Source organism: Trachurus trachurus, assembly GCF_905171665.1.
Source record: "Trachurus trachurus genome assembly, chromosome: 2".
Lineage (NCBI taxonomy): Eukaryota > Metazoa > Chordata > Actinopteri > Carangiformes > Carangidae > Trachurus > Trachurus trachurus.
The window spans coordinates 8,074,057-8,102,028 of record NC_139914.1 but is presented as its reverse complement, the minus strand read 5'-3'; the positions used below and the strand labels follow the sequence as shown (position 1 = coordinate 8,102,028).

Sequence of the window (27,972 nt, the reverse complement as noted above, 5' to 3'; positions counted from 1 at the left end):
ACAGAAACATTCAATGGAAAAGGAGTGGGAATGTGAAATTTAATGTTTAACATCGCTATAATATTAGGATTTAAACCTTGAAATGATCTTAATATACAGATGTGTAAGCAGATGTTAGGTGGAAATGTAAGAATCCAGCCACAGCAGTGCTAGAAGACATCTTTTTTTTTTTTTTACTTTTTGATAAATGAGATTTTCTACAAAAATTGACTTCACTGTACACAGCCCATGTGAGCTTATACTTTAGTTATATATATATTTCATATTATAACCTATATTACCTATCATTAATCTGACCTATATTCATATTTTCTGCACACAAAAGTAACTTGTAACAATGTTTGACTCTAAAAGGTCAGACAGGTGCACACATACACACACGCACACTCTCTCTCATACACACACAGTCCAGATTTCTTTACCTTTCAGAACATATAAAAAATGAGGAGACACAAACGTCTCCTGTTACTGTCTCACACACTGCGGCTCTGCAGCTATAACATACCATAATAATATATAACTCTTTACCACAGATGTAGCTGTGTCTATTAATCTTCAGCCACAGTGAAGACCCTGACAGACTATTTTCCCAATCAGATGTGTTTTTTTGTTCATTTTGTTCTTTGATTTGAGAGATTGGCGTGTTTATTTTTATATTATATACATTTGTCTGAATGGGAACTGTTTATATTTTTATGATTTACTTTCAAACTGTGGGGTCTTCTGAGCCTCTCTTCTGTTTTCTGACTGATAATACAACAGAGAAACCACATCTCGCAAGACTGGGTGATGAATTAGGATTAGGATTTGGTGCATGATGAATTGTTGTGACATCATAAAGTTACAGGAAGTCCTGAGGGCTAATTTCAAGGCACAGATTCTCAATACAAGTTTTGATACAATAAAAAAAAATAGATTAAATTGTTTTGTCATAATAATAGTATAAAAAGACATGGGATTTCACAATATGGCACCTGTAAATAACCCAAGGTGTGTTGAAAAAATATAGGACTGTAACTTTTTACAATATTTAATACAGTAAGAGATCTGAGGCATAAGACCCCACAGTTGTTTTTTTGTTTAATCTAGATGGTATTAGCTGATTTCTAAAAAAGTTAGCAGACTTTTGTTAATTATAATAAACTCTCCAACAAACTAAGTGAGTGAATGCAAGTGTTTGACTCCACTGCCCCTCCATGATGAAGTGAACAGATAAAACCCTCTATTCTTATCATGAAGACTAAAATGTGGCATTAGATGAAGTGGTTTCAGTTGTGTTTACTGACGGGGTCTTCTCAGCTGGTGGAAGCAGAAGCAGCAGTGTTGGCTCCGCTCAGTGAGAGCTCTGTTCGCTCCCTCTGCAGGGCACGGTGCTGGGCAGCTAGGTCAGGCCCAGAGCCGCGCTGGACCTTCATCAAAGCAGCGGTGACGCCCGCAGCTCCAAATCAGTCTGGACAGGAACGGGACAGAGCCACAGTTAGAATAGTTGTCAAAACTTTACACAATTGTTTCATTTCCCGTTTTGTGCTTAAATCACAGCGATCAAATCCTTCCTCTGCCAGTCTGTATTTTGCTTCCCCCCCCCCCCCCTGACACGGCGTCCTTGAGATTTCATCAGCACAAGGACGAGCACATTGAGTTTCACTGTGTTTTGGGACACCGGCCCACTGGTCATTAATTATCACATCACATGAGAGAACTGAAACATCCAATCTCTGTCTCCCTGAACTGGTTCATGGGATGGTTTTTTCCCTGCAGCCTCACGAAACTCACTTTTACACATCACATAACACGGCAAGATCTACTTTTTTTTCTTTTAAAGCAGAGGAAGGATGGAGAAAAACTTCATAAGCTGATTGGTATGGTATTGGTGTGATTCTAACACAGGAATGCAAATCTAAACTCATACACGTCTGAACACACACACACACACACATAATCCCCAGAGCGCCCACTCAGATCTAAAAAGACCACATGCAACACAATAATGAAACACTGCAGGAATTCCACAGCCGTGATTAAACGTCGGCCACACCTCAACAGTCATGTGGCAGCAGTGTGAGTTATGTGAATTAGCGGTGGATCACTCACACGAAGCTCCTAAACGCTAATTAGAGCAGGAGTGACAGAATCAACACCGCAGGAAAAAAAAAAATTTTGGTATATGATTTTTTTTTTTTTTGCAGGATATTGACCAGCCAGTGTCACCTTTTCCTAGGATCTCTAATCTCTAAGGAACAATCAGTGTTACCCTCTGTGCTGCCCTCATGATTCAAGGGCGGACCATGATTGTGAGCCGGACCGGGCGTGGCGCCGCCCTCGTACTTCCTGCGGTGCCACAGAATCAAAGGTGCCTCTGAAAACATGCACTTTCATGTATAAATGGCTCTTATCTGTGGTCAGCTTCCTTTGCCTACCACTGCTGCACCTTACAGTCCATACTGTAGCTACATCTCCACCCGGCCATGCCACAAAATCATGGAAACGGACGCAAATAGACGAGTAACGTTTTTACTGGAAGAACCTCCTCGGGCCTTAACCTGATTTCCCAACCGTGGCTGAAACAAGCGGAGGCTGAACTCCGCCCCACTGCTTCACAGGGAACCACGAAAGTTATTCTGTGGTCGGCCTGCAGCTCGACCTCAGCCGCAGACATCACAACGTTTCAGACCATCCACGGTTTGGGTTTGGTCTCTGAGTTTCAGACAGCTGACGGCTCTGCCACTCATTCAGACAGGAAGTGCCACCGCACTAACACCAACTCAGATTTTATCAATCGACTGAGTTGTACTGAGTTGAACAGTGTTCTCTCCTCTTTGCATTTGTGTTCCTGATGGTTTGAAGCGGGTGGGGCTTAGGTAAAAAGAAGTTGCATGCACTATTTGGAAATATTATAATTAATTAATCACTGCCAGTTGCTTAATATGTGATGCATCATACAGTGTAAAATCTATTGTTGCCCAATCTGTAAGTGTCACATGGAGTGGTCTTACTGGAAGTGAAAGAATTAGGACGAGAGGCCTTGATGCACTTTGCATCACAGCTCTCTTTCCCTGAACCACAATCTGAATCCCATCACAGTAAAAGCCTGTGTTTCCAGCACATTTCATGCAAACCAAGACTGGGAAATACAGTGTGTGTGTGTGTCTGTACAGTCAAGTGTGAGAGGCTGCGTTGTTATCAAGTGGGCAGGCTGTCAACTTCGGGTTCGGCCCCTCCTCCTCCTCCTCACTCTCAGGCCCCTAATGTCTATCTCAGCGCAAGGGATTAGACTGAGAAAGAGGATCTTTTCTTCTGGCTGCTAACTCAAGACAATCGGTGCATCTACTTGTTATTCTGCTCAGGATCCAAAACGTGGGTAAAGACTTGTGGAAAAGGTCTCAAGCAGACGGAAGCTTTACTTCCAGAGAAGAATCTATTTTCATCGTGATCCTGTTGCAATCTCTGCCCTGCCCACGTGAGCCAGTTCTGGTCCAACACAGCACCGTCCGTCAATCACATGCAAACACTGTGTTTGAGTTTGTCAGGATGGTCACAAACTCAGATCATGATTCAGGGATGCGGTGAAGACACAAACACTCTTAAATCAACAGTGCGATTGAGGCTTTTGTTGTGTTAGACCAACGTAGGCGACGGGTTTCTCAACTCGACATGATGAGGTGTTGAGCAATGCTGCGGCAGATTTCCCATTTTTGGGATATTGGGAGGTGCGAGGACAATATGTACCGGCTGCTATCTTATCTCAAAAGAAAAAGACAAGGACAAAGACAAGGAGGAGCTGTGTAGAGAAAAGGAAACACATTCATCACTTTCAGCTGATAAAATAAAAGTCTATTTAGAGCTGTTTTGTAATCTTTTATGGCTATTCACTGGGATTTCTCTTCGCTCATGTGGCGCAAAAAAACAACATTCAAGCTAAATTCAAAGTTGCCAAATAGAGAATAGCCGTGCGACCGCCCTAACCTTGACATTGTTTTTCTTCCTCATCTCTTGTTGGGCCAGCAAGAACCTCAGCCAAAGCTTCTGTCATTGCTCCGCTAAGTTCGGTCGTCCCTTCCTCTCTCCTCGGTGGTCGGAGAATTAATGCTAAAGGGGAAGTGGGCTACACGCCACATTGCGCCGCTGGCAACCAAACTGTTTCCACAGCACCCGGAAAAGATAGTGAGAGAGGTGCCGACAGGAGTCAAAGGAGGGGTGATGACACACAACGAGGCGTCCACCCTGTCACCTCGGTGTGGAAAGTAGCTGCCAGTTGACATTTTCGGTGGGTTTTTGGATGAATGTGATGTATTTCACGCTTTTCTTAGGGTTTCTTTAAAGGGATAGTTCAACATTTTGGCAAATTGGCCCATTCTCGTAATCCCTTTAGCCTTAGGAGTAGGTTCGTTACCTTTAATTGTCGGTGTAAGCTGTTTTTAGAACGGCGGTGCAGAGCCGCAAGCTGCTCAGAGCTACGCTACGGAGGCTCAATGGATTTCTTGGTTTCCCTCATCAAACTCATCAAATACACAATCCGACAACTCCAAAACGCTCTGGTGGACAAGTTGTGACCTGCACATTCACCACACTATGAGATAATAACAGAACGTTACGAGACCCTTTAAACCCTTTTAAAGGGACAGTACATATTTTCCCCCACAATCAACACCTGAGTGTGTTTCCTGTTTTGAGGCAGATATCAGGCTCTTGGCTGCTCAGTTTGTCTGCTTTTACAGCTTTACCACAGAAAACAGCTGCAGGATCTCAAACCGAGACAATGGGCTGAAAGATGCCAAAATGCAGAACCACTGTTGACTTAAAAAATCAGCAGCTTTAAACACAAAACATGTGTTATTTGGCCAGACTTTCGCTGTGCTACTGTGGTTCTTGGAGCCTGTGCTCAGTGTGACAGGGCTCATAAAGTCCCAGGATGTTTTCTGTTTATGGAACCAGAAAAAAATGTGGACACTCCATCATAATCACTGCAATGACAAGAGGCACTCAGAACTTGGCCGGCGCAACAGGCCACAAGGAGAAACAATGCTCTGAGTATTGCCTGTGTGTTTGCTGGTTTTTCTCCCATCAGAGATATGTTGCAGTGCAGACATCCCAACATAAAACTCCTAGAGCTGAGAACCTACAGATCCTCTCATAGGAGGAGCTACATATTGTTTTGCAGCCTCCCTCTCCACTTCCTAAACTGCCTTTGGAAAACCACTAGAGAACAAGAAATGACCTTGTTATTTTCTCTGAGCTATTTTGGAGCAGGGTAAATTGAAATGTTACATGCTACCACTGGGAAAGACGACAAAAAGTCATGTGAAAGAGTAAATGTTCAGTTTTGGACTCACCGTCAGTGCAGATGAAGCACTTGCAGAGACACACACACAGACAGAGGAGGAGGACCGCTATTACACCGCACACTGAGAGGAAGACAACCATGGCTGTGGACACTGGAAGACACAAAAACACACATGTACACATTTACGCCGCAGCTCTGTTTATGTTTAAAAGGGCAGCACATAAATGTACAACATGTGGACTGAGACGTGTACGAAAATAACACTCCTTCCCGTACGCTGCGGCGTTACAGGCTTCAGGATGACATCAAAGCCGACATAATTACCTGTGACTGGAATACACACATGGAGAAAACAGGCTTTGTTCCCACCACACCTCAGCACAAAGAGAGTTTAACTGGTATTTAAACAAAACATGGAGGGATTTTAACCTTTTTTTTTTAGCTTCTTTTTACAATGGACACGCCCTTCTTTCATTTTTCTTTAAGGAACCCCCCTCAAGGACTCCTACCCCTTGAGAACCAGTGCTTTTTTCCTTCTCACTTCATGATAATCATATATCAAGGTTCCTGATCATTTTCAGCTGCTGCAGTCTGACAGACATGTTATTTTACCGTACACTAACACATCCCCCGTCCCATTCATTCTTCTCAACACATTTAACCAAGTTGTTTCCATGTTTATACCTCTCTTTTTTTTCTTTATTTATAGAGGACAGTGCACATTAATGAACATTAATAAATGTAAAGGTGCCAGTGTTAGCCAAAGGCTAATTTCTGACTGTAGTCCTCCTGGCAAGGTGTTAAAATCTCTCTCATTCTCTCTCCCAGAAGTCTGATTTAAAGGTGAACAGTCTAGCTTATCTATGAAGTAATCTCTTACGTGCTTAGAAATTATGACACATTTATAATAGAACAATGCAAATGTGTTGTTTTTGGGTTAGTACTGAAAACACTCATCAACTCAAAGTCTCAAATTTTCTCTCTAGATACTTCTTTGGAAAAGAAATCCTTAGTGGGGTCTGAAAAAGTCAAACAGAGCTCTGGTAACTGATGTCACAATAAATAATTTCCCAGGAAAACTCGAGCTTTCCCAGGACATTTGACTTTTTTTTCTCATTTTTCATGTTATCTCTGGGCAACAACTGAATCGAAGGCAACTGGACTTGTATTTGTCTTATCCAAGGGGCTTCATCAGTTCCTAACGCATCTGTCTGACTAGTCCTCACTAGTCTGACATTTTCCATGCGTTTTCCATGACTGGACTAAAAAGACGACACAAATAATTACTCCTCCTCACTTTCTTTGTTGAGGGACACCGTCAGGGGTTTCTCCAGACCCTGGTGGTGCACGATGCACTTGACGGTCAGTTCGCCGAGCAGCCCCGACTGGAAGAGGACTGTGCTGGTCACTATGGTGGTGCCGTCGCCCTGGTCGTAGATGGAGGTGATGGGCGGTCCGAGGGTCCGGTTGTCCCCGCCGATGTTCCACATGATCTCGGCTGCAGGGCGGGACTGGGCGGTGCAGTTGGCCTCGGTGACCCCCGGCGACGAGGTCACGTGACTCACCTCTGGTTTGGGTAAAACTGGAAGAAGAAAAAAAAGAAGGATGGTGTTTGAACTGAGCTATAAATGTACCGCCTGTGTTTGTCAATCACAGACAACAGAGGGACATTTGTCTCTCTGCTATAGAGAGACGCAGCACATCGCCTGTCAATCTCCGCGCCCCGAGGACACAATGACACAAGTCGTCTTGGAAACAAAACCCAGACAGAGAACAGAGGCCGAGCAGCTTTTACTGACTCTGTGTTTGTGCGTCTGGGTCTTTGGTTCCATCACTTTACACAGAAGCAAAGCTTGTTTAGCAGAGAAAGAAAGACACACACACCTACACAGACACACATACACACACACACAGACACACACACTGAGGCCCTGTGTCTAGGGAAACAGTGAGCCACTCATCCCCTGGGCTCTCACCCAAATTAATCACCCCATTCCCCTCAGTGGGACCCCTCCTTCTGTCGACATTATCACACACATGCAGGAAGATCAACAACCACTCACTCTCCTGGAACGTTTACTTACCACTTGTGAAGTTACACTCATGTCTCACACTTTGCTTTACACCTCTCTGGCGAGGCGACAAGGAGCGCCGTCTCCCCCCCCGAAGCAGGTCAGAACAGTAGTTTAATGACCCACTACAGCAGCTCGGCTTTGTTTACACACAGCTCTTCCCTTTCCTGAGCTGTATCTGGGACGCACACACGCGCACACTCACATGCACGTTTCCTCTGAACCTACAGTATATTACTGTACTGAAACAGGAGAGGTGAACTGGACAGAGACATTGCTCAAACCCCATAATTATCGGACTTGGTTTGAACAATGGTCCTCCAACTTTTGAGATTTTACAGCTTTTCTCCTGTTTTTTTTAATGTGATTGATTGACTTTAGTTTTGTTATGTTTATGCAGGTTATGTTGCTCTGTTTCCATGCTCAAATTAGCTATTGTGAAAAGTACTTTGTGGATAAATACATCAATCTGCATCTGTTAGTAATTTGTTGCTGTGGCCGTGGGGATTGTGGGGATTGTGTCTTTTTTCTTGAGTTATTGCTTGTGGTTAATGTGTTGAAGAAGATGTTCTATTTTCTGCTTTCCCCATCTTTTATAATAGATCTCTATGTTTACACAAGTATTTCTTTCTTGTGCTTCTTTTCTCAGGGTGAATATGGATTTTAAAAAAAACTATTAAAAAACAACTAAAACTGTTTGTCGTCCCCGTTTCCACACTCACCATAGACCGACAGGCAGGAGGTGGCGCTCTTGGTGCCGTCCGGGTACGTGTGGAACTCGCAGGTGTAGCAGGCCTCGTCCTCCGTCGTCACCGACTTGATGGTGAGCACGGTGTCGTCCAGAGTTCGGCTCAGATCGACCCGCTCCCTGAAGTGCTCCTCTTCGCTGTAGTGACCCGTCTTGCCGTAGGAAACCACGGTGGTGGTGTCGCCCTGCTCGGCCGTCTTTCTCCACAGCACCTGCTGCACCCTCTCATGGAGGGGATAATAGCAGGACAGGGTGGCCGGCTTCCCACTGATGGCCGTCTTGTTGCCCACCGGCTGCACTTTACCTGGGGATGAGGAGAGAGCGCCTGGTATCAAATGTGCTGTGAAGGTTTAGGTCTGGCTTGTGTGCAGGTTCAGGGGCAACAAGGAGGGGGCAAAGGGTAATAAAACTATAATGGTAACAACAGGAAGTGGCTTTCTCCTCTGCTGATCTGGCACTTCAGACCTTAGCACAGCACTTCTGGGACTCCTGAGTAAAACAGTTGGTAATCATTTAATTTACAGGCTGTTAATTATGTTCTAATGTCAAGAAATAGCCAAAAAATAACAGTCAATTTATTAGTAATGTTGCATTTTTCAAAAGATTACACATGCTTTTCATCCTTTGAATTTTTCTCCACCAAGTCCTCTGCAATTGACCGTTATGTCTGTGCTATTTCTACGCAATCAGTTGTTATTTCTTGGCTATATTTCTCACCATTACTATGAAATTGACAGTAATTTCTAGGCTATTTCTAGACATTATCATGTAATCAAGAGCCGGTAAATTAAAGGGTTACCAAACAGTTCTCTGTGAACCTCCCTGAACTGCACAAAGACAATGTGACTTATCCAAATAAGCACACTTGCAAAAGGCTGTTGTTATGGAGACAAGAACAATAGTATAAGTGAAATGTGAGATTTAGGAGCAACGTGAGGCTCCTCTGAAGCCGGACTCACTGGTGACTTTAATGCACGCCTGGCCTTCTTGCTTGCCCGTGGGGTAAATGTCAAAGATGCAGCGGAAGCAGCCGTCGTCATCAGGACGCACCCTCGTGATGTTGATGTAGCTGGTGTTGTTGTTGTAGGCGACGAGCTCGACACCCTCCTGTTGGCTGATGCGTGCAGGTATGTCCAGCTCGTATGCCAGGACGACCTTGTCCTTCTTGTTGAGCCAGCGGACTTGCTTGACAGTTTCATCTGCTCTCGTGGTGACGTTGCAGCCCAGCATGAAGGAGTGACCGGCCTCTGCGGTCAGGCCGTTGGGGCCTGCGACCTCACCTGATGGAGGACACAAGCAGCAAGTCTGTTATACAACTTGAAATGCACACATTTATGTATGCAGAATAATGAGCCGGCTGATTTTACGCCTTTATACAGTGAAACTCTTTCAACCTCTTGCTTCATTTGAGATGTTCCTAATTGATCTTCACCTAAATTATAGGTTTTGTCTAATTTTCAGTTTATGTATTTGCAGTTTCTTGGTTTTCTAAATAATAATTTCATTGTTTTTGTTGAAATCCCATCTGTTTCTAAACTGATATGCTTGTTTGTTTCGAAAATCCCCAAAAATTCAGTCCAGATCTCAAGTCTGCAACTCAGTTTTACACATATTCATGGTTAACACTCTCGCTGCCATTTTAGGGAACTTGTTTGTGTTTTAAAGTTGATTTAATGATCCAAAATGTAGGTCATACCATCCGTCCTGAGGACAGCCACTCCTACCATCCACAGCAGCAGGGCTGGTCCACACATCGCTCGCCGAAGCAGGGTCACCAAGTCACTCCCTGAACCAGAATCGCATCCAGGCTGCAGCTGCGACCAACAAACACAGCGTCAGAGAGCTCGAGCAGCTTCAGCCGCAAAACTAAACCTCACTGTGAAACCTCGACGTGAAGCCACATGTGTAATATTGTGACCACATAAAGATGTTTAAACCAGCAAAATGATCAAGTGTGCAAGGCTGTGGTGCATGTGTAGGCCTACTGTACCTCTGCCAGCTGTCCAGTGTTGCGACTTGTGGAGCTGCTGCTGGTCAGCACAGTAGTAGCTGCATCTTCCTGGCGCACTGTCTGCTGTAATGTAATGGGCAAAGTGAAGTCAGAGGATTACACCAGCGATGACAGCATCGCCTCAGCATCACAACATCACACTATGATTAGTAATGAAAGGTTAATACTAGATAGATATTCTGGGGGACTTTTGTGCATCATAAAGGCCTACTGTGGGAGGTGGTCACCGTGGTAATGCCGCATGTAAGCATAAAAAATAACAGATGCTGATTCAAGAAACATCACCTGGGGTCTAATGGGAGGTTTTATGTGCTACACCGCAGCATGTGCACTCAACAGTAAACACATAATCATCCAGCAGCAAAACAAGCTGCCACTTGAGGTCTAGACAGATTTCAAAATCAATACAGTAAAAAGAAAAATGACTGTGATGTGCTACCGGATGACAGGGTATTACTCTGGAAGGTCGGTGATGGCAACATGTGTCAGTCTATTAGTAAAGCACAGGATGTCTGTGTGTGAGCTGTAAACACCTCCTCACTCACTGTAAAGAGGGAGCAACAGAAAGATGCTGCTGAACTGGGAACAGATCAAGTCTTAAAAAAGGTAAAACACAGGAATAAACAGGCCTTTGATCAGACTTACTGAGAAAAGAGAAACCCACAAGAAAGTCCAGACCTCAGAGGTTTATGAGTGCCAAACATCTGGCTTCAAACATCTGCCTGCTCCTGTTGGGCAACACTTAAATCACTTTTCCACTACTAAAACACCACAGATGTCTGACAGTGGGGGCTGTTACAACGGCCACAAGAAAACTGATTCTATCAATCAGCTGGTAACAAGCTGCTCTACATCCAGATGTGCAGTGGGCACTTTCCCCACAGCTGCTAGAGCCCCAGTGGACAGATGCTATGTGATATTTCTTGGGTCTAATTGTATAAAATGAATCTCATTATCACACATTAAAAATACACCAAACTCTCTTTCTACACTAAGTTGTACCAGATGCAACAAGGACATTTTATGCAACATTAAAACCTCATTAATTCAAATAAACTCAACCTTAAGTTTGACTCTAAGTCAAAAACACTTGTGTAGATATACAAATAGGAGAATCTAGCCTACATAAATACAATGAATAGCCTAAAATCTTTTTAAAAACACATTCCATGTCCACTAAATAGACTGGCATCGTCTTAAATACTGGCTGTAGACATCTAAATGTGCAAATAAGTGACTGAAAAACTAAAAACTACTAGAATTAAGTTTTTCCAATGCTGTTTGCAATGCAATTAAATGCAGTTAAGACTTTTTCCATGATAAAAAACAAACAAACGCAAAAAACGAACATCACACTTACCTACGGACAGTCCACAGAGGGAAAAGCCGACTCCACGGATTAGAGATGCTCCCCGTGCAGCAGGTAATGTGAAAGTGGGACACAAAGATCCATGGTTCATACATTCAACTACAACCCGAGAAAATGAGTTCCTAACAGGGGCGTCTTTCTCCCAGACCGCCCCCTGAACTCTCTCTACACATGAAACCTGGTGCAGCAGAGACATCTAGTGGCCATGTTGTGCAACTGCTGCTGGAAACATGTCTCGTTTGATAAAATATGTCCTTGAGTATGAGTGTGACTATTGTACTATTGAGTGTGAGGGGGAGTGGCTACAGCTGCAAGGTGTTTCTGTTAAAGATATTAAATTATCTCTCTGCATTTTTGAATGCTGTTTTATTCAACATAAAAACAACAACAGCAACATTATTTATAAAAATAACACATCCCTTACATCCATTGTTCACATATAGCCGACATATTATGTACAAGAACAATCAAGCTCAGAGAAACAAAACTAAGAACTAAGAATGTAAAAAAAAAAAAAAAAAAATAGAAATAAAAACTGTCTGTCCAATGAATTCAAAAACAAAACAGACTTATACATTTATGCAAATCTGTTACTGTCTGTTACTGGTGGTTTCAAGCTTTCCTCCTTTCACAGTGGTGGCCTCCTCCTTTTGATCCTTCAGATAAAAAACAAAACAAAAAACAAGACTGTAATGTTTCATTATAGCACATATACAGTATCTAACAATCCAGAAACTGCTAAATAACAAAATAAGTATGATTCAATCGTGAGCTGAAGAGATGAACATAAAAGTTAACACAAATAATTATTTCACCAGTTAAAGGTGAACACACTTATGAAAACATATTGACTGTCATAGACTCAGATACAGGTGTTTGAAGACCTACCTCCTACGAATCTGTACAAACAGGAGGACAGCGAACAAAGCAGCAGCAGCAGCACAAGCAAGGGCCACAAAGCCAATCGAAGTGCCATCTTTGAGGAATAGAAAGAGTGTTGATATTCATTCATTCAGCAGCTCTGAAGCAACAACTGACCTGAGACCATCTGAACATGAACTTACTGGAGCCTCTGTGATCAGATGCTGATTCCTCATCAAAACCTGGAGGAGAAACAAACATCAGAGTGATAAAGTGATCATCAGTCTGTGTCTCTGTGTCTCTGAACTTGTCTCTCACCATCAGCAGACGTCTGTTTGACCTCAGGAATCATCATCAACGCCACTTTGTGACCAGAGAGGACTCGTGCTGCACATCCCACCTGTGTATCGTTGTCAGGGAAACCTGACAGCACAGCTGTAGTGTTGACAGTGACTGTACCGTTGTTGTTGACAGTGACAGTGTTGTGGCGTGAGAGGTGGAGGTGTGGCTGTGAGACATTCAGTGTGACTGTTGGAGCAGGTCGTCCTGTGGCCGAGCAGGACACAACTGACTCTTCAGAGGAGTTTGATTCTCTGACATGTAGAATGGGTTCATGCAGCTCTGCAGAGAAAAGACATTGAACAAACATCACATGACTTGAGCTGCTACAGACATGAGCTTCTGTCTGATCCTGTTGCTCAGCTTATTACCATAGAGTTGGAGGCAGGTTTTACCAGTGAGAGCTCCATCAGGGAAGGAGTTAAACAAGCAGAGATAGCAGCCTCCATCCTGCTCCGTGAGGTTCCTGACCACTATGGAGCAGCTCTGCAGTCCAGCATCTTTTACCTGAACTTTACCTTGAAAGTCAGGAGTCACTCTGGGACCAAAGTGTTCACTGTAGGTGGCGACATTCTTCTGTCCCTCAGGAAAGATTTTCTGCCATGTGACCTGATGAACTTCTTTAGGTTGTAGGAGCTGACAGCTGAGACGAGCGTCTTCTCCCACTGCAGCCACCACAGTCTGCTGTGTCTGTATCACAACTGTTTGACCTGCAATGAGGAAATAAAAATACAACAGATGCAACACTGTGCGTTTGCAATTGATTGTCTTTCACACGCAGTACCTCATCATGTAATAGATGAAGATGTATGTGCAGAACATAAAAACCCATTAATTAAAAACAGCTGTAGTGCTACAGGGTTTAACATATGATTATATTTGTTATTATATCAAATGTACACGTGCAAGATTAGTAAAACAACATATTAACATTGTTTCTATATACAATGACATTCAGATTTACATATGATATCATATCATTGCATTTGCCCCTTGCACTGTGAGTCAAGGCATCATGTTAAGCACGTGAAACATTTAAGTTTAACCATCAAAATAAAACATAACATTTAACGCATATCTCACATTTTGCAAGAAGGCCCCCGCCAAGCAGAAGAATCACATGTAGACCTGCACCGCTCGACATATTTCTGGAGAAGAGGCGCTGGTAGTTGTTGTTCTCCACAGGTGAAGCTCAGTGTGAGTCGCAATGCGCGCTTAACCATTTGAAATAGCACAGGTGAGCCTGAAACATCCAATCAACGGCGTTCAATGCAAGTGATCCGCTCACACGATTGGACATTGGCAAAAAGATAGGTTACACTTTCATCTTTGCTTTCACTTTCGTTTGTCAGTTACAAAGTGCAGGCTACCAATACACTCATGACTTAAATAACATAAGACATGTATGAAATAAATGAACAGCTGATATCTTTTTAACACATTTTCAGTGATGTGGTTCAAATCTTCTCTACACACAGATGTGCAAAGACAGTCGAACACATCTGGATGGAGGGGCTGTAAATGTCTGTTTGCAGGTTCACCGAGGAGAGGTGACAATGACTTCTTGTTGTTGATCAACTCTGTGTGTAAACTGTCGAGTTCCTTCACTGACGCCACAACACCTCAGAAAATCTAATTATGCAGCGACCTCCAGTGGCCAAATTATGCTGATGATCTGCATTGTTTAGACTCAATAAAAATCGAATGAAAATGTTTTACTCACCAGAATATTTCATTGTTTTTGTGATGTCTTGAGTATAGTGAATATAGTCATAATTGTTTTTGTTTTGTAGGTTTTATAAGAGTCATATATTGCGCACAAAATACTCGGACTCCACAGGAAATGAAGTAAAGAGACTGGACTGTGAGAACAGCGAGGTCATTTTGAAGTGTTTTATAAAAGACATTAAGACAAAGGAAAAGTACAAGAAGACACATAAATATATACACGGAGAAAGTTAAAATACAGTTCATAAATTTTTACAGGAAATACAAACATAAAAACATGATCATAGATCCTATATACAATATTTGTTTTTATCTGGAGTCATGAGAGTGGTTTCACTTCTCAGATGCAGTTTGGTAATTAGCTGGAAAAATATTTCTGTTGTCAGAAGTGATGGTCTTTGGGGGATTCACTGTTTCATCTGGTCGTCCTTATGCTTGATTAAAGTTGTTTTGTTCCTTCAGATAAAAAAACAAAACAAGATTTGTGATGTTACATTATGTTACACAGATTTCTATGAAACCACTAAATCACTCTGCATGATATTTATGTGGATAAACTTGCTGACTGTGGCATAATCTGAATACAGGGTGAAGGTGGAGCTCACCCTGAGACAGACGACCATATCTTCTCATCCTCAGTCAAAAACGAGTCTTCTTGCTGTTGCAGATGGTAACTCTGGATTGTTGGTTTCTTGATGTTGCTCAGGGGTTGTAGACAGTCTGAACTGATTTTTCTCCAGTGGAACTAAAGGTGTTTGGGACCTGAGAATAAAAACACACATTTCATTTGTCACATTACTTCGTCGGCTCAGTCAATATTAAATAGATTACGCTAATTGGAGGTAATAAAATATGTAAACACAAAACCAGGTGTTGATGCTGGGAAAATAATTTTGCAACTGTACAAGCGAAGAGTGACAATAACATGACAAAGTCATCTGTGTAGTGTTGTTGAGTGTTGAATGAAAATGTCTTACTCATCAGAATCTGTCGTTGTTTTTTGTGGCGTCTTGTTCTCCTCAGCAGGGCCTTGTGATGGACTGAAGGATTAAACAAAGTCAGAGCTGAGCAAACACTGTGGAGCTTCTCAGCATCAGTAAATCTGTAACTGTGACCCAGACACAGGTGTTACACTGGTTTAAAGACCTACCTGTTCTTATGAATGTGTTTAAGCAGGACAGTGAAGAAAACAGCAGCAGCAACACAACCGAACACCACCAACACAATCCAGGTGGCACCTTTGAGAAAAAGAGGAAGAATTTAACAACGCTGAATCAACAACTGACCTGAGACCATCTGAACATGAACTTACTGAAGCCTCTGTGATCAGATGCTGATTCCTCATCAAAACCTGGAGGAGAAACAAACATCAGAGTCATAAAGTGATCATCAGTCTGTGTCTCTGTGTCTCTGAACTTGTCTCTCACCATCAGCAGACGTCTGTTTGACCTCAGGAATCTTCATCATCACCTCTTTGTGACCAGAGAGGACTCGTGCTGTACATCCCACCTGTGCACCGTTGTCAGGGAAACCTGACAGCACAGCTGTAGTGTTAACAGTGATTGTACCGTTGTTGTTGTTGACAGTGACAGTGTTGTAGTGTGAGAGGTGGAGGTGTGGCTGTGAGACATTCAGTGTGACTGTTGGAGCAGGTCGTCCTGTGGCCGAGCAGGACACAACTGACTCTTCAGAGGACTTTGATTCTCTGACATGTAGAATGGGTTCATGCAGCTCTGCAGAGAAAAGACATTGAACAAACATCACATGACTTGAGCTGCTACAGACATGAGCTTCTGTCTGATCCTGTTGCTCAGCTTCTTACCATAGAGTTGGAGGCAGGTTTTACCAGTGAGAGCTCCGTCAGGGAAGGAGTTAAACAAGCAGAGATAGCAGCCTCCATCCTGCTCCGTGAGGTTCCTGACCACTATGGAGGAGCTCTGCAGTCCAGCATCTTTTACCTCAACTTTATGTTGAAAGTCAGGATTCACATAGGAACCAAGGCGTTTGCTGTAGGTGGCAACGTTCTTCTTCCCCTCTGGTAAAACTTTCTGCCATGTGACCTGAAGAACTTTTTTAGGTTGTAGGAGCTGACAGCTGAGACGAGCGTCTCCTCCCACTGCAGCCACCACAGTCTGCTGTGTCTGTATCACAACTGCTTGACCTGCAACGAGGAAATGAAAAACAGTTGTGAGGCTCAAACTCTGTGTCCATCTGTAATAGATTGCTACTGACCAACAGTGTGATTCACATAACTGTACGACATACAGTATACGTCTCTTAGAGTAATACTAATGTCTCCTAAGGGGACATATTACTGTCACATACAGTAAACATGCCCTGGAATGCATTCATAACACATGAAATACCCACAGAAAACAGAGAGATTATAAAACATGTATACAGGCTATGATAAATCTTAATGTGAGCATATTTTTCAAGAATATAGCAAAGGCACTGATGCAGGATTTCTAAAATAACATACATATCTTGTATGCAGTTTTTCTTATTAATTTTAATGTTTCTTCATATTCTTGGAAAGTGGTCTGGGGCTTCTTGACCCTTCTGAGTATTTAATCAACATACAGTAGCTACATATTATTATTTCAAAAACTATACTAAAACATTTGTTATAATATACCGCATTGACCCGAATATAAGCAACCCCTTTGCCCTTAACCAGTAGGCTACTTTTTACGACTTGAAAAAGAAGTAAAGGGCCTCTATGCATAATTTGGATTTTTTTCCTTGCCAAAAATGATTCCAGCTCCCAACTCAAATTGACTATATCACTCTTTATATCACCCCACCCCCCTCTCTCTGCCTCCCGCAACTTCCTGTGTCTCTCCACTAAACTATCAATTAAAGGCAAAATGCCCAAAAAATATGCATGAAAAAGACAAAGTTATGGTTAGAAGATTTGCCCTTTATCAGTATTTTTTTTTTTTACTTCTTGAAAAATTACCGTAGTAAAGGGCCTTTTCACACTTGCCAAAAAAATTGATTCCAGCTCCTGGTGTTGCAGTGAAAGGGGTTTTCTGCCTAAAATGACGGTCATTTAGGCTATAACTATGGTGAGTGACATACAGTCATTTCCGACAGAAAAATACCGTTTAGTATTCGGGTCAATACAATGTTGTCACATTGAGCTCTTTAACCTTAAAACCCTCCCGAACATGCGCACTCAATATCTTTTACATTATGCGTATCAATAACAATAAGCGACTGATCTTTTTCAAAACATTTTCCTTCAAAACAAACAACGCTGAACTCATCTGTCTTACCTTTGAGGAAAATAACCAATACAAGAAACAACTGTAAAACCTCAGCTATCGACATGACTGCGTTGCGGCTGCAGCTTCACAAGACGGACTTTCAGGAGAAAATTCAAACCAGGCAGGAAGTTGCTCCTCACATGACGTCACTACGGCAGCAGGTAAATCCCAGGATGAACTGATCTGTCAAAGTGACACAGCAACATGAATGAAGGCGTCAGAAATACAAGTGATTTTGACGGAGTCGTTCTGATGTCAGATAAACAAGTGTTTGACTGGCTTCGCTAATTATAATGTTATAACAGAGCAAGTGACACCTACATGCCCCCCTAAACAAAAGAGCACAATGGACTGATCCAACTCGCGCCAAAAGATCAAGATTCGCGCTAAAAGTTTAAAGATTCCTCCAATCACGGAGACGCAAGGACCCAACCCACACGCCGCATCAAATGTGATGTCACCAGACCAGATGGTGACAGTTGTTCTTCTACGGAGCCCCCTAGTGGAACCCAGACGGTATGGTCAAAGAAGTCTTTGGTGGTGCACATAAATACAGTCTATGGGTGGTGCAGAGCAATCGCTTGGTATGGTGGAATCGGAGTCCGGATAATGTTACAACAGAGACTGCAGGAAATGAAGTAAAGAATACTGTGACAAACGTGGTCATTTCATGTATTTTATAAAAGACACTAGGACAAAGGAAAAATAAAAGGCAGACAAAAGTAAACAAGACATTTAAAAACAATTTATATGGAAAATACAAACATAAAAACATGATCATAGACCCTATAAACAATCTTAGTTTTAATCTGTAGTCCTGAGATTAGTCTATACTGAACAGAGGTTTCACTTCTCTGATGCAGTTTGACATGTCTGAATAATGACTGTTAGAAGAGCTTTTTTGGTGTCAGATGTGATGGACTCAGGTGGACACTGCTTGGACTTTTCTTCTTTGATTACACTGATGTGCGTTGTTTTGTCTGCTGCTCATCCTCATTCTTGATTAGAAGTGTTTTGATCCTTCAGGTTAAAAACGAAACAAGACTTGGAATAATTATGTTACATTATGTGACATATTTCTATGAAACTGCTAAATCACTGTATGATTACGTGGATAAACCTGCTGCCTTAAAATGAAGTGTGACAATGACATGGGAAAGTCTTCTGTCTTGGTAAAATGAAAATGTCTTACTCATCAGAATCTCTCATTGTTTTTTGTGGCGTCTTGTTCTTCTCAGCAGGCCCTTGATGGACTGAAGGATTAAAGAAAGTCAGAGCCCGAGCAAACACTGTGGAGCTTCTCAGCATCAGTAAACCTGTTAACTATGACTCAGATTGGTTTAAAGACCTACCTGTTCTTATGAATCAGTTTAAGCAGGACAGTGAAGAAAACAGTGGCAATAGCAACACAACCAAGGACCACCAACACAATCCAAGCGGTACCTTTGAGAAAAAGAGGAAGAATTGTTGATATTCATTCATTACACGATTATGAAGCAGCAACTGACCTGAGACCATCTGAACATGAACTTACTGAAGCCTCTGTGATCAGATGCTGATTCCTGATCAAAACCTGGAGGAGAAACAAACATCAGAGTCATAAAGTGATCATCAGTCTGTGTCTCTGTGTCTCTGAACTTGTCTCTCACCATCAGCAGACGTCTGTTTGACCTCAGGAATCTTCATCAACACCTCTTTGTGACCAGAGAGGACTCGTGCTGCACATCCCACCTGTGTATCGTTGTCAGGGAAACCTGACAGCACAGCTGTAGTGTTGACAGTGACTGTACCGTTGTTGTTGTTGACAGTGACAGTGTTGTAGTGTGAGAGGTGGAGGTGTGGCTGTGAGACATTCAGTGTGACTGTTGGAGCAGGTCGTCCTGTGGCCGAGCAGGACACAACTGACTCTTCAGAGGACTTTGATTCTCTGACATGTAGAATGGGTTCATGCAGCTCTGCAGAGAAAAGACATTGAACAAACATCACATGACTTGAGCTGCTACAGACATGAGCTTCTGTCTGATCCTGTTGCTCAGCTTCTTACCATAGAGTTGGAGGCAGGTTTTACCAGTGAGAGCTCCGTCAGGGAAGGAGTTAAACAAGCAGAGATAGCAGCCTCCATCCTGCTCCGTGAGGTTCCTGATGACTATGGAGCAGTTCTGCAGTCCAGCATCCTTTACCTGAACTTTATCTCTAAAGTCAGGAGTCACCCTGGAACCGAAGTATTTACTGTATGTGGCGACGTTCCTCTCTCCCTCAGGAAAGATTTTCTGCCATGTGACCTGATGAACTTCTTTAGGTTGTAGCAGCTGACAGCTGAGATGAGCGTCTTCGCCCACTGCAGCCACCACAGTCTGCTGTGTCTGTATCACGACAGCTGTTAGACCTGCAATGAGGAAATTAAACCACAACGGATGTGACACTTAAACTTCTGCATTTGTGTACACGTAAATGACTGTCTTGATATATTTTCACATGCAGTGGCCTAACTCATATGTGTAACACACAAACTTATGAATTAAAAACAGCAGCTATGATAAATTGTAATAGGGTTTAACATGTGATCATATTTGGTATTTAATTTACAAGTAAAACAACATGCATAACATTGTTTCATTTCATTGATTTTTATTTACATATCAATTCAAAAACCAAGTGTGAGAAACATTAAGTTTTGTAGTTATGTGAAATGGGACACCTAAGAGTTAGAGTTTCTATAATAAAATGTAATAAGTGACATTAAATCATTCAGATTTCATCACAAACACTTTTTATAGGCTACATGTCATTTCGGTATCTATCCATCTCGCATTTCCCACTAGGCTATGGCAACGATCCACATTTAACCTTCAAAATAAAACAGGATTAAACGCATCTTATCTCACCTTTTGTAAGAAGGCCCAGCAGAAGAATCACATGTAGACCTGCACCGCTTGACATGTTGCTGGACAAGAGGCGCTGATTGTTGTTCTCACAAGTGAAGCTCAGTATGAATATGGTTCAAATGCGCGTTACCGTTTTAAATGGTTGTAGTGCATGAGGATGAAACATCCAATCATTGCTCAACGCAGTGATCCGCTCACACAACTGGGTACTACTGGGCAAGATTTAAATCACATCACTTTCACTTTTCTTTGTCTGTAAATAGCTACATCCACGGTACTAATGTGTAACTCTGTAGCCTAGCAAAACACTCTCATGGCTTAAAAAACAGTAGGCTACATGAAATGAACAGCTGAGGTCTTAAAACATTTTCAGTGAAGTGGTTCAAATCCTCTCTACACATGTGCAAGTGCAGTTTGAACACATCTGCGTGTAGATGTTGTACATGTCTGTTTGCAGGTTCACTGAGGAGAAAATGACTGCAACCTCATGTTGATGGATGACAGGTGACAGTGACTTCATGTTGTTGATCAACTCTTAAACTGTTGAGTTCCTTCACTGACGCCATTAACACCTTCTCAGTAAAACTGAATATGCAGCGACCTCCAGTGGCCAAATTGCACAACTTCAGCTGAAAGAAAAATAAATGTACAATGATGATGATCTGCGTGGTTCAGACTCAATGGAAATCACCACTGACATGACAGCCCATAGTGGTAATATTTATTTACATAATGTTACAACAGAGACAGCAGGAAATCAACGGAAAACTGTGACATAGCCTACAGTATGTGGTAATTTAAGGTCTTTTATAAAAGACATTAGGACAAAGGAAAAACCGAAGGCAGAAAAAAAAGTTAACAAGACATTTAAAAATTGTTTGGAACAGACAAACATAAAGACATGAAAATAGACCCTATATACAATCTTTGTTTTTTGTCTGGAGTCATGAGATTACTATTGAATAGGAGTGACCCTCTCCCTCTCTCTCCTCCCTTGATCTTGTTTCCCTTCAATTGAGAGAAATTCAATTTGTCTTTAAAATTGTATTTACAAGATTAAACTAAGTGACACGTTCTCTGTCTATCGATAGCGAAGCACCTGTACAAGCGAAGCGCTGTCCATGGTACTGTGACACTCGACTACACTAATTCTACACACTTGTTAATTCACAGTACAAACTCTCACTCATCATCACTAGACTCTCTCCAAAAGAGGGACAGTGATGTTGTGCACACGAGCCTAATGAGTGAGATCAGGACAAGGATGGATGGGGTATCTCCTGTTATTGTGATCTTAACAACTGAAGAATTACATCTGTTTATTTGGGTGTTTTAGCTCATTCTTCCGGAGTGGAAAAAGATGCAAATGCGATCATGAATCAATGAGGAAAAAACAACATGATTCGATGATTAGTCGACCAAAGGCAAAATCTGATGAATCAGATTCTGTTATGCATATCCTTAGTTGAGGACACCACTATGAACAGAGGCTTCACTTCTCTGATGCTGTTTGACTTGGCTGAATAACGACTGTTAGCTAGAAGAGTCTTTTTGGTGTCAGATGAGATGGACTCGGGTGGACACTGCTTGGACTTTTCTTCTTTGATGACGTCCGTAGTCTCGTGTGCTCATCCTCATTCTTGATTAGAGGTGTTTTGATCCTTCGGATTAAAAACAAAACAAGACTTGTAATAATTATGTTACATTGTTAAACTGCTAAATCACTGCATGATTCATGTGGATGAACTTGCTGACTGTTGTACAGAGGTACAGATTCAAGATGGTTCAACACTCTGAACCTTCATGATCAGTCTGATTTAATCAAGTGCTGAAGAAACCGTAATATAATAAACATGAACAAGTGAAGAATAAAGAAAATGTCTTACTCGTGAACGTCTATCTTTTCTCTTTGTGGTGACTTGATCTTCTCTGAGTCTGATCGTGAAGGACTGAAGGATGTACGGGAAAAAAACGGGGGGGTTCCCATGGAGTTTCTCCTCAGTCGATGTGAGGGTGTAAGAGCAGGGGATGTTGTTACGATGTCATGTGAAGCCATTTGAGACAAACTGTCTGACAAATTGAGTCTTTTTGGTTTCAGATGTGATGGACTTGGGTGGACACGGGTTGGACTGTTCTTCTTTAATGACGGTGGCATCCGTAGTCTTATCTGGTCATTCTCATTCTTGATTAGAGGTGTTAAGATCCTTCGGATTAAAAACAAAACAAGACTTGTAATTATGTTACATTATGTGACACATATTTCTATGAAACTGCTAAATCACTGCATGACTCATGTGGATGAACCTGCTGACTGTTGTACAAAGGTACAGATTCAAGATGGTTCAACACTCTGAATCAACATGATCAGTCTGGTTTAATCAAGTGCTGAAGAAACTTTAATATAATAAACATGAACAAGTGAAGAATAAAAAAAATGTCTTACTCATGAACGTCTATCTTTTCTCTTTGTGGCGTCTTGACCTTCTCAGAGTCCGATCGTGACTGACTGAAGGATGTAAGAAAAGCCAGTATTTATAGATGCTCTATAGTGTCAGTAAATCATCACCATAACAACAAGACAGATACTGAGTCTAGTTGAAGTTTACCTGTTTTTACTTTTGAGCAGCCTGATGACAACGACGATGATGATGAAGGTGGTGATGATGACAGCAACGACACAAACACAGGTCAACACGACAGTCAAACTGAAATCTGAGAAAAATACAAACATGTAACTCTGAACATTCATAAAGCAGCTGCAGATTAAATGTGAATCATTGATCAATAAGGATAATTATTATATGATTATCAATATGTGTCTGTGAACTTGTCTCTCACCATCAGCAGACGTCTGTTTGACCTCAGGAATCTTCATCAACACCTCTTTGTGACCAGAGAGGACTCGTGCTGCACATCCCACCTGTGCCCCGTTGTCAGGGAAACCTGACAGCACAGCTGTAGTGTTGACAGTGACTGTACCGTTGTTGTTGTTAACAGTGACAGTGTTGTGGTGTGAGAGGTGGAGGTGTGGCTGGGAGACATTCAGTGTGACTGTTGGAGCAGGTCGTCCTGTGGCCGAGCAGGACACAACTGACTCTTCAGAGGAGTTTGATTCTCTGACATGTAGAATGGGTTCATGCAGCTCTGCAGAGAAAAGACATTGAACAAACATCACATGACTTGAGCTGCTACAGACATGAGCTTCTGTCTGATCCTGTTGCTCAGCTTCTTACCATAGAGTTGGAGGCAAGTTTTACCAGTGAGAGCTCCGTCAGGGAAGGAGTTAAACAAGCAGAGATAGCAGCCTCCATCCTGCTCCGTGACGTCCCTGATGACTATGGAGGAGCTCTGCAGTCCAGCATCTTTTACCTGAACTTTACCTTTAAAGCCAGGAGTCACTCTGGAACCAAAGTATTCACTGTACGTGGCAACGTTTTTCTCTCCCTCAGGAAAGATTTTCTGCCATGTGACCTGATGAACTTCTTTAGGTTGTAGCAGCTGACAGCTGAAACAAGCGTCTTCTCCCACTGCAGCCACCACAGTCTGCTGTGTCTTTATCAAAGCTGTTTGACCTGCAACGAAGAAATGAAAAGACAACATGCTTGAACTCTGTTTGTCTGTGTATTTGCAAGTGATTCTCTTGATATGTTTTCACATGCAGTAATCAATTAAAAACAGCTGTGATAAATTGTTATAGGGTTTAACATGTGTTCATATTTGTTATTATGTTTAATCTACACATGCAAGACGATAAAAGAACTTGCATATTAACATTGTTTCTGTAATACGATATAATACAATATATAAAGAGACATTAAATCATTCAGATTTACATATGTCATTTCAGTGATACATATATTGCATTTGCCACTAGCACTACAAGTAAAGGCATTAGGGTAAGCACATGCAACATTTAAATTCATCCTTCAAAATAAAACAGGATTAAACCTATAGATTAAACGTATCTTATCTCACCTTTTGCAAGAAGGCCCAGCAGAAGAATCACATGTAGACCTGCACCGCTCGACATGTTGCTGGATAAAGGCACTGGTAACGTTAGTTGCTGTTCTCCACAGGTGAAGCTCAGTTTGAATATGGTTCAAAATTTACGTCAGGCTACTTTGAACTGTGCGCGTGATAATGAAACATCCACTTATTGGTCAACGCAGTGATCCACTTCAACTATTGGACAGATTCAAATCGTATCACTTTCACTTTCGTTGACTGTACTAACGTCATGGAAACCCTAGAAAGAAAGAAAGAAAGAAAGAAAGAAAGAAAGAAAGAAAGAAAGAAAGAAAGAAAGAAAGAAAAGAAATTGTAATAACTGGTTAGAGCCTTATGTTGATAGATGGGACACTGATATGACTTCATGTCGCCTAAATTCTGAACTCCTAAACTGTTGAACTGTGGTTGAACTCCTTCACGAGCGCCTCAAGTTCCTCAGTAAATATCATAGGTAAATATGAACATGCAGCGACCTCCAGTGGCCATGATATGAAACTTCACCCCAACTTTTATGGGGCCAACAACACTGACAATAAACCTTATATTAGGAACATCTGAATCTAAAATCCATTGAAAGTCATTCAAGTCAAGTCAAGTCCTCCCAGGTGGAAAAAAAAGTGAAGAACGTGCATAGGCTATTTATAAATAAATATTTTTAAAAAAGGGTCGAAGTTATCACCATCAAAACAGCCTATTCAGTCAATTAAGCTCAGTTTTATGATCTTGGTTGTTTTCCTGGTCCACTGAAGATATTTTGGTCCTTAAAATAAAACAGAATATTTCATTGTCACTCACTGTGTGATTATTCAGTTGATATGAAATAAACATCTTATTCTGATCAGGTAATGAACAGTTTAGACAAGTCTTACATGTAGTTGGAGGCCTCTCTCTCATCTCCAGGTTCCTGTGTGAGAGACTGAGGGATTCAATGACAATCGAAGATGTACAAACATTTATTAACTGTCATGGATTCAGACACTGGGTTAAAGACCCACCTGTTCTTCATGATTATGTTCGGCAGGACAGCAACGACAACAGCAGCAGCAACACAACCAAAGACCATGAACACAATCCAAGTACCAGCTTTAAGAAAAAGGGGAAGAATTGTTGATATTCATTCATGAAGCAACAACTGACCTGAGAGACCATCTGAACATGAACTTACTGAAGCCTCTGTGATCAGATGCTGATTCCTGATCAAAACCTGGAGGAGAAACAAACATCAGAGTCATAAAGTGATCATCAGTCTGTGTCTCTGTGTCTCTGAACTTGTCTCTCACCATCAGCAGACGTCTGTTTGACCTCAGGAATCATCATCAACACCTCTTTGTGACCAGAGAGGACTCGTGCTGCACATCCCACCTGTGCCCCGTTGTCAGGGAAACCTGACAGCACAGCTGTAGAGTTGACAGTGACTGTACCGTTGTTGTTGTTGGCAGTGACAGTGTTGTGGTGTGAGAGGTGGAGGTGTGGCTGGGAGACATTCAGTGTGACTGATGGAGCAGGTCGTCCTGTGGCCGAGCAGGACACAACTGACTCTTCAGAGGAGTTTGATTCTCTGACATGTAGAATGGGTTCATGCAGCTCTGCAGAGAAAAGACATTGAACAAACATCACATGACTTGAGCTGCTACAGACATGAGCTTCTGTCTGATCCTGTTGCTCAGCTTCTTACCATAGAGTTGGAGGCAGGTTTTACCAGTGAGAGCTCCGTCAGGGAAGGAGTTAAACAAGCAGAGATAGCAGCCTCCATCCTGCTCCGTGAGGTTCCTGACCACTATGGAGCAGCTCTGCAGTCCAGCATCCTGTAACTCAACTTTACCTATAAGGTCAGGTGTCACTATGGAGCCAAAGTGTTTGCTGTAGGTGGCGACGTTCTTCTCTCCCTCAGGAAAGATTTTCTGCCACGTGACCTGATGAACTTCTTTAGGTTGTAGGAGCTGACAGCTGAGACGAGCGTCTCCTCCCACCGCAGCCACCACAGTCTGCTGTGTCTGTATCACAAGTGTTTGACCTGCAGTGAGGAAATTAAACCACAAGTTAGATGTGACACTTCTGCATGTGTGTGTATAAATGACTGTCTTGATATATTTTCACATGCAGTACCTCATATGTGTATAACACATAAACCCATGATGAATTAAAAACAACTATGATAAATTGTTAGGGTTTAACATGTGATCATATTTGGTATTTAATTTACAAGTGCAAGATTATTAAAACAACATGCATATTAACATTGTTTCATTTTATTTATTTTCATTCACACATCAATTTAAAAACCAAGTGTAAGAAACATTAAGTTTTGTATTTGTATTATATGAAATGGGACACCCAAGGTAGCTAAGACCTTAGAGTTTCTATAATATAATATAACGTGACATTAAATCATTCAGATTTTCTCATAAACATTTTTTACACATGTCATTTCAGTATCTATCCATCTATGGCATTTGCCACTAACACTATGACAACATCTAAATTTAACCTTCAAAATAAATCAGGATTAAACACATTTTATCTCACCTTTTGTAAGAAGGCCCAGCAGGAGAATCACATGTAGACCTGCACCGCTCGACATGTTGCTGGAGAAGAGGCGCTGGTTGTTGTTGCTCTCCACAAGTGAAGCTCAGTATGAGTGCCCTGAGTAGGAACAGCAATGTTTACAACAGCAAAGTCACAATAAATTCAATATCTGGAAACAAATCCTGTTGCTGTGTTGATTTTACTCTGGATTCACTACATCCAAAAGTTTAAGATTCATAGCAAGATAAACAGCCCACACAGACAGCTTTCATTTTAGATTAGCTAAATATGCACAAATGGCTTTTCTGGAATATGACTCAGCACGTTAAAGTGGCTCCACTGTCACGTCTTATCTACCTTCTACTGTCGACTACTGCTGAAACATTCACAGAAGGAGTCAAAGTAGTTTTGTTTTGTCACATTTTAGATGTGAAGCCTGTACTTCTAGTTTGCACTTGAACTCCCATGATTTTTTTTTTTTTTGCATGAAACCACAGTATTATGATGAATGTGAATAAACTCATGTTGACAATAATTTGTTGACATAAAAGAAACAGCAATTGCATATCACTCACAACATGTCTACTTTGTTTATTAATTTTACATTAAGCTACATATTGTGTTATTTTGGCCTGACATTTTTTTTTTGAGCCCCTGCCCCTCTAGAATCATGTGCATGTCCTTGAAGCTCCATATTAATATGGTAAAGCACAGGAGACTGAAACATTCAGTCTTGCTCAATGGAGAGGTTCGTTCACTGGAAAGATTTAAATCATATCACTTTCACTTTCCTTGACTGTACCGACGTTTGACTAGTGTAGGTTACCAATACACTCATGACTTAAACAACATAACACATAGATGTATGAAAT

At 41.8% G+C, this 27,972-nt stretch overlaps 6 protein-coding genes across 7 annotated transcripts; all 6 read right to left on the bottom strand.

Moving 5' to 3' along the window:
• Positions 1-1,189: 1,189 nt before the first annotated feature.
• On the bottom strand, positions 1,190-11,581 carry LOC310998493 (OX-2 membrane glycoprotein-like). Of its 2 annotated transcripts, XM_083988583.1 has the most exons (9): positions 11,473-11,509; positions 10,758-10,840; positions 10,092-10,175; positions 9,798-9,915; positions 9,061-9,381; positions 8,076-8,405; positions 6,579-6,863; positions 5,331-5,432; positions 1,190-1,450 (listed from the first exon to the last, which is right to left on the bottom strand). In XM_083988583.1, exons 4-9 carry the CDS (start codon positions 9,853-9,855, stop codon positions 1,446-1,448), a joined length of 1,101 nt encoding a protein of 366 aa, XP_083844709.1. In that variant the 5' UTR covers positions 9,856-9,915; positions 10,092-10,175; positions 10,758-10,840; positions 11,473-11,509; the 3' UTR covers positions 1,190-1,445. The 2 variants fall into 2 exon arrangements, with proteins under 2 accessions (XP_083844709.1, XP_083844708.1); XM_083988582.1 differs by lacking the exon at positions 10,758-10,840 and having other exon boundaries at positions 11,473-11,581.
• A 490-nt stretch (positions 11,582-12,071) lies between these two features.
• On the bottom strand, positions 12,072-20,648 carry LOC310998023 (OX-2 membrane glycoprotein-like; the record flags this gene model as incomplete). The annotated part of the gene is made up of 5 exons (XM_083987907.1): positions 20,567-20,648; positions 13,053-13,391; positions 12,661-12,963; positions 12,520-12,584; positions 12,072-12,137 (listed from the first exon to the last, which is right to left on the bottom strand). The coding sequence occupies exons 1-5, from the start codon at positions 20,619-20,621 to the stop codon at positions 12,072-12,074; spliced, it is 828 nt and encodes a 275-aa protein (XP_083844033.1). The 5' UTR covers positions 20,622-20,648.
• Positions 14,737-17,745, bottom strand: LOC310997528 (OX-2 membrane glycoprotein-like; the record flags this gene model as incomplete). Its single annotated transcript, XM_083987260.1, has 8 exons — positions 14,737-14,865; positions 15,015-15,171; positions 15,387-15,449; positions 15,560-15,647; positions 15,722-15,760; positions 15,837-16,142; positions 16,232-16,570; positions 17,691-17,745. 7 exons carry the CDS (start codon positions 17,743-17,745, stop codon positions 15,045-15,047), a joined length of 1,017 nt encoding a protein of 338 aa, XP_083843386.1. The 3' UTR covers positions 14,737-14,865; positions 15,015-15,044.
• LOC310997524 (OX-2 membrane glycoprotein-like) lies at positions 19,163-20,470 on the bottom strand (the record flags this gene model as incomplete). The annotated part of the gene is made up of 4 exons (XM_083987247.1): positions 19,163-19,254; positions 19,331-19,636; positions 19,726-20,067; positions 20,464-20,470. The coding sequence occupies 4 exons, from the start codon at positions 20,468-20,470 to the stop codon at positions 19,163-19,165; spliced, it is 747 nt and encodes a 248-aa protein (XP_083843373.1).
• Positions 20,649-21,270: 622 nt separating the features above from the next.
• LOC310996770 (OX-2 membrane glycoprotein-like) lies at positions 21,271-24,753 on the bottom strand. The gene is made up of 6 exons (XM_083986237.1): positions 24,542-24,753; positions 23,800-24,138; positions 23,405-23,710; positions 23,173-23,278; positions 23,010-23,072; positions 21,271-22,227 (listed from the first exon to the last, which is right to left on the bottom strand). The coding sequence occupies exons 1-6, from the start codon at positions 24,594-24,596 to the stop codon at positions 22,104-22,106; spliced, it is 993 nt and encodes a 330-aa protein (XP_083842363.1). The 5' UTR covers positions 24,597-24,753; the 3' UTR covers positions 21,271-22,103.
• A 468-nt stretch (positions 24,754-25,221) lies between these two features.
• On the bottom strand, positions 25,222-27,179 carry LOC310996787 (OX-2 membrane glycoprotein-like). The gene is made up of 5 exons (XM_083986262.1): positions 27,101-27,179; positions 26,250-26,588; positions 25,855-26,160; positions 25,740-25,778; positions 25,222-25,334 (listed from the first exon to the last, which is right to left on the bottom strand). The coding sequence occupies exons 1-5, from the start codon at positions 27,153-27,155 to the stop codon at positions 25,270-25,272; spliced, it is 804 nt and encodes a 267-aa protein (XP_083842388.1). The 5' UTR covers positions 27,156-27,179; the 3' UTR covers positions 25,222-25,269.
• Positions 27,180-27,972: the final 793 nt, after the last annotated feature.

What these genes read in the sequence shown, in the direction of transcription:
- LOC310998493 (XM_083988582.1), bottom strand. Translation starts at nt 9,855, where the DNA reads ATGTGTGGACCAGCCCTGCTGCTGTGGATGGTAGGAGTGGCTGTCCTC. An exon ending in GGCTGTCCTCAGGACGGATG is followed by an intron (nt 9,382 to 9,797) that starts GTATGACCTACA and finishes GTCCTCCATCAG; the next exon opens with GTGAGGTCGCAGGCCCCAAC. An exon ending in GGCGTGCATTAAAGTCACCA is followed by an intron (nt 8,406 to 9,060) that starts GTGAGTCCGGCT and finishes CCTCATCCCCAG; the next exon opens with GTAAAGTGCAGCCGGTGGGC.
- LOC310996770 (XM_083986237.1), bottom strand. Translation starts at nt 24,596, where the DNA reads ATGTCGAGCGGTGCAGGTCTACATGTGATTCTTCTGCTGGGCCTTCTT. An exon ending in AACTTGCCTCCAACTCTATG is followed by an intron (nt 23,711 to 23,799) that starts GTAAGAAGCTGA and finishes TTTTCTCTGCAG; the next exon opens with AGCTGCATGAACCCATTCTA. An exon ending in CAAACAGACGTCTGCTGATG is followed by an intron (nt 23,279 to 23,404) that starts GTGAGAGACAAG and finishes TATTTTTCTCAG; the next exon opens with ATTTCAGTTTGACTGTCGTG.
- LOC310996787 (XM_083986262.1), bottom strand. Translation starts at nt 27,155, where the DNA reads ATGTCGAGCGGTGCAGGTCTACATGTGATTCTCCTGCTGGGCCTTCTT. An exon ending in GCTGGGCCTTCTTACAAAAG is followed by an intron (nt 26,589 to 27,100) that starts GTGAGATAAAAT and finishes TCCTCACTGCAG; the next exon opens with GTCAAACACTTGTGATACAG. An exon ending in CAAACAGACGTCTGCTGATG is followed by an intron (nt 25,779 to 25,854) that starts GTGAGAGACAAG and finishes TTTCTCCTCCAG; the next exon opens with GTTTTGATCAGGAATCAGCA.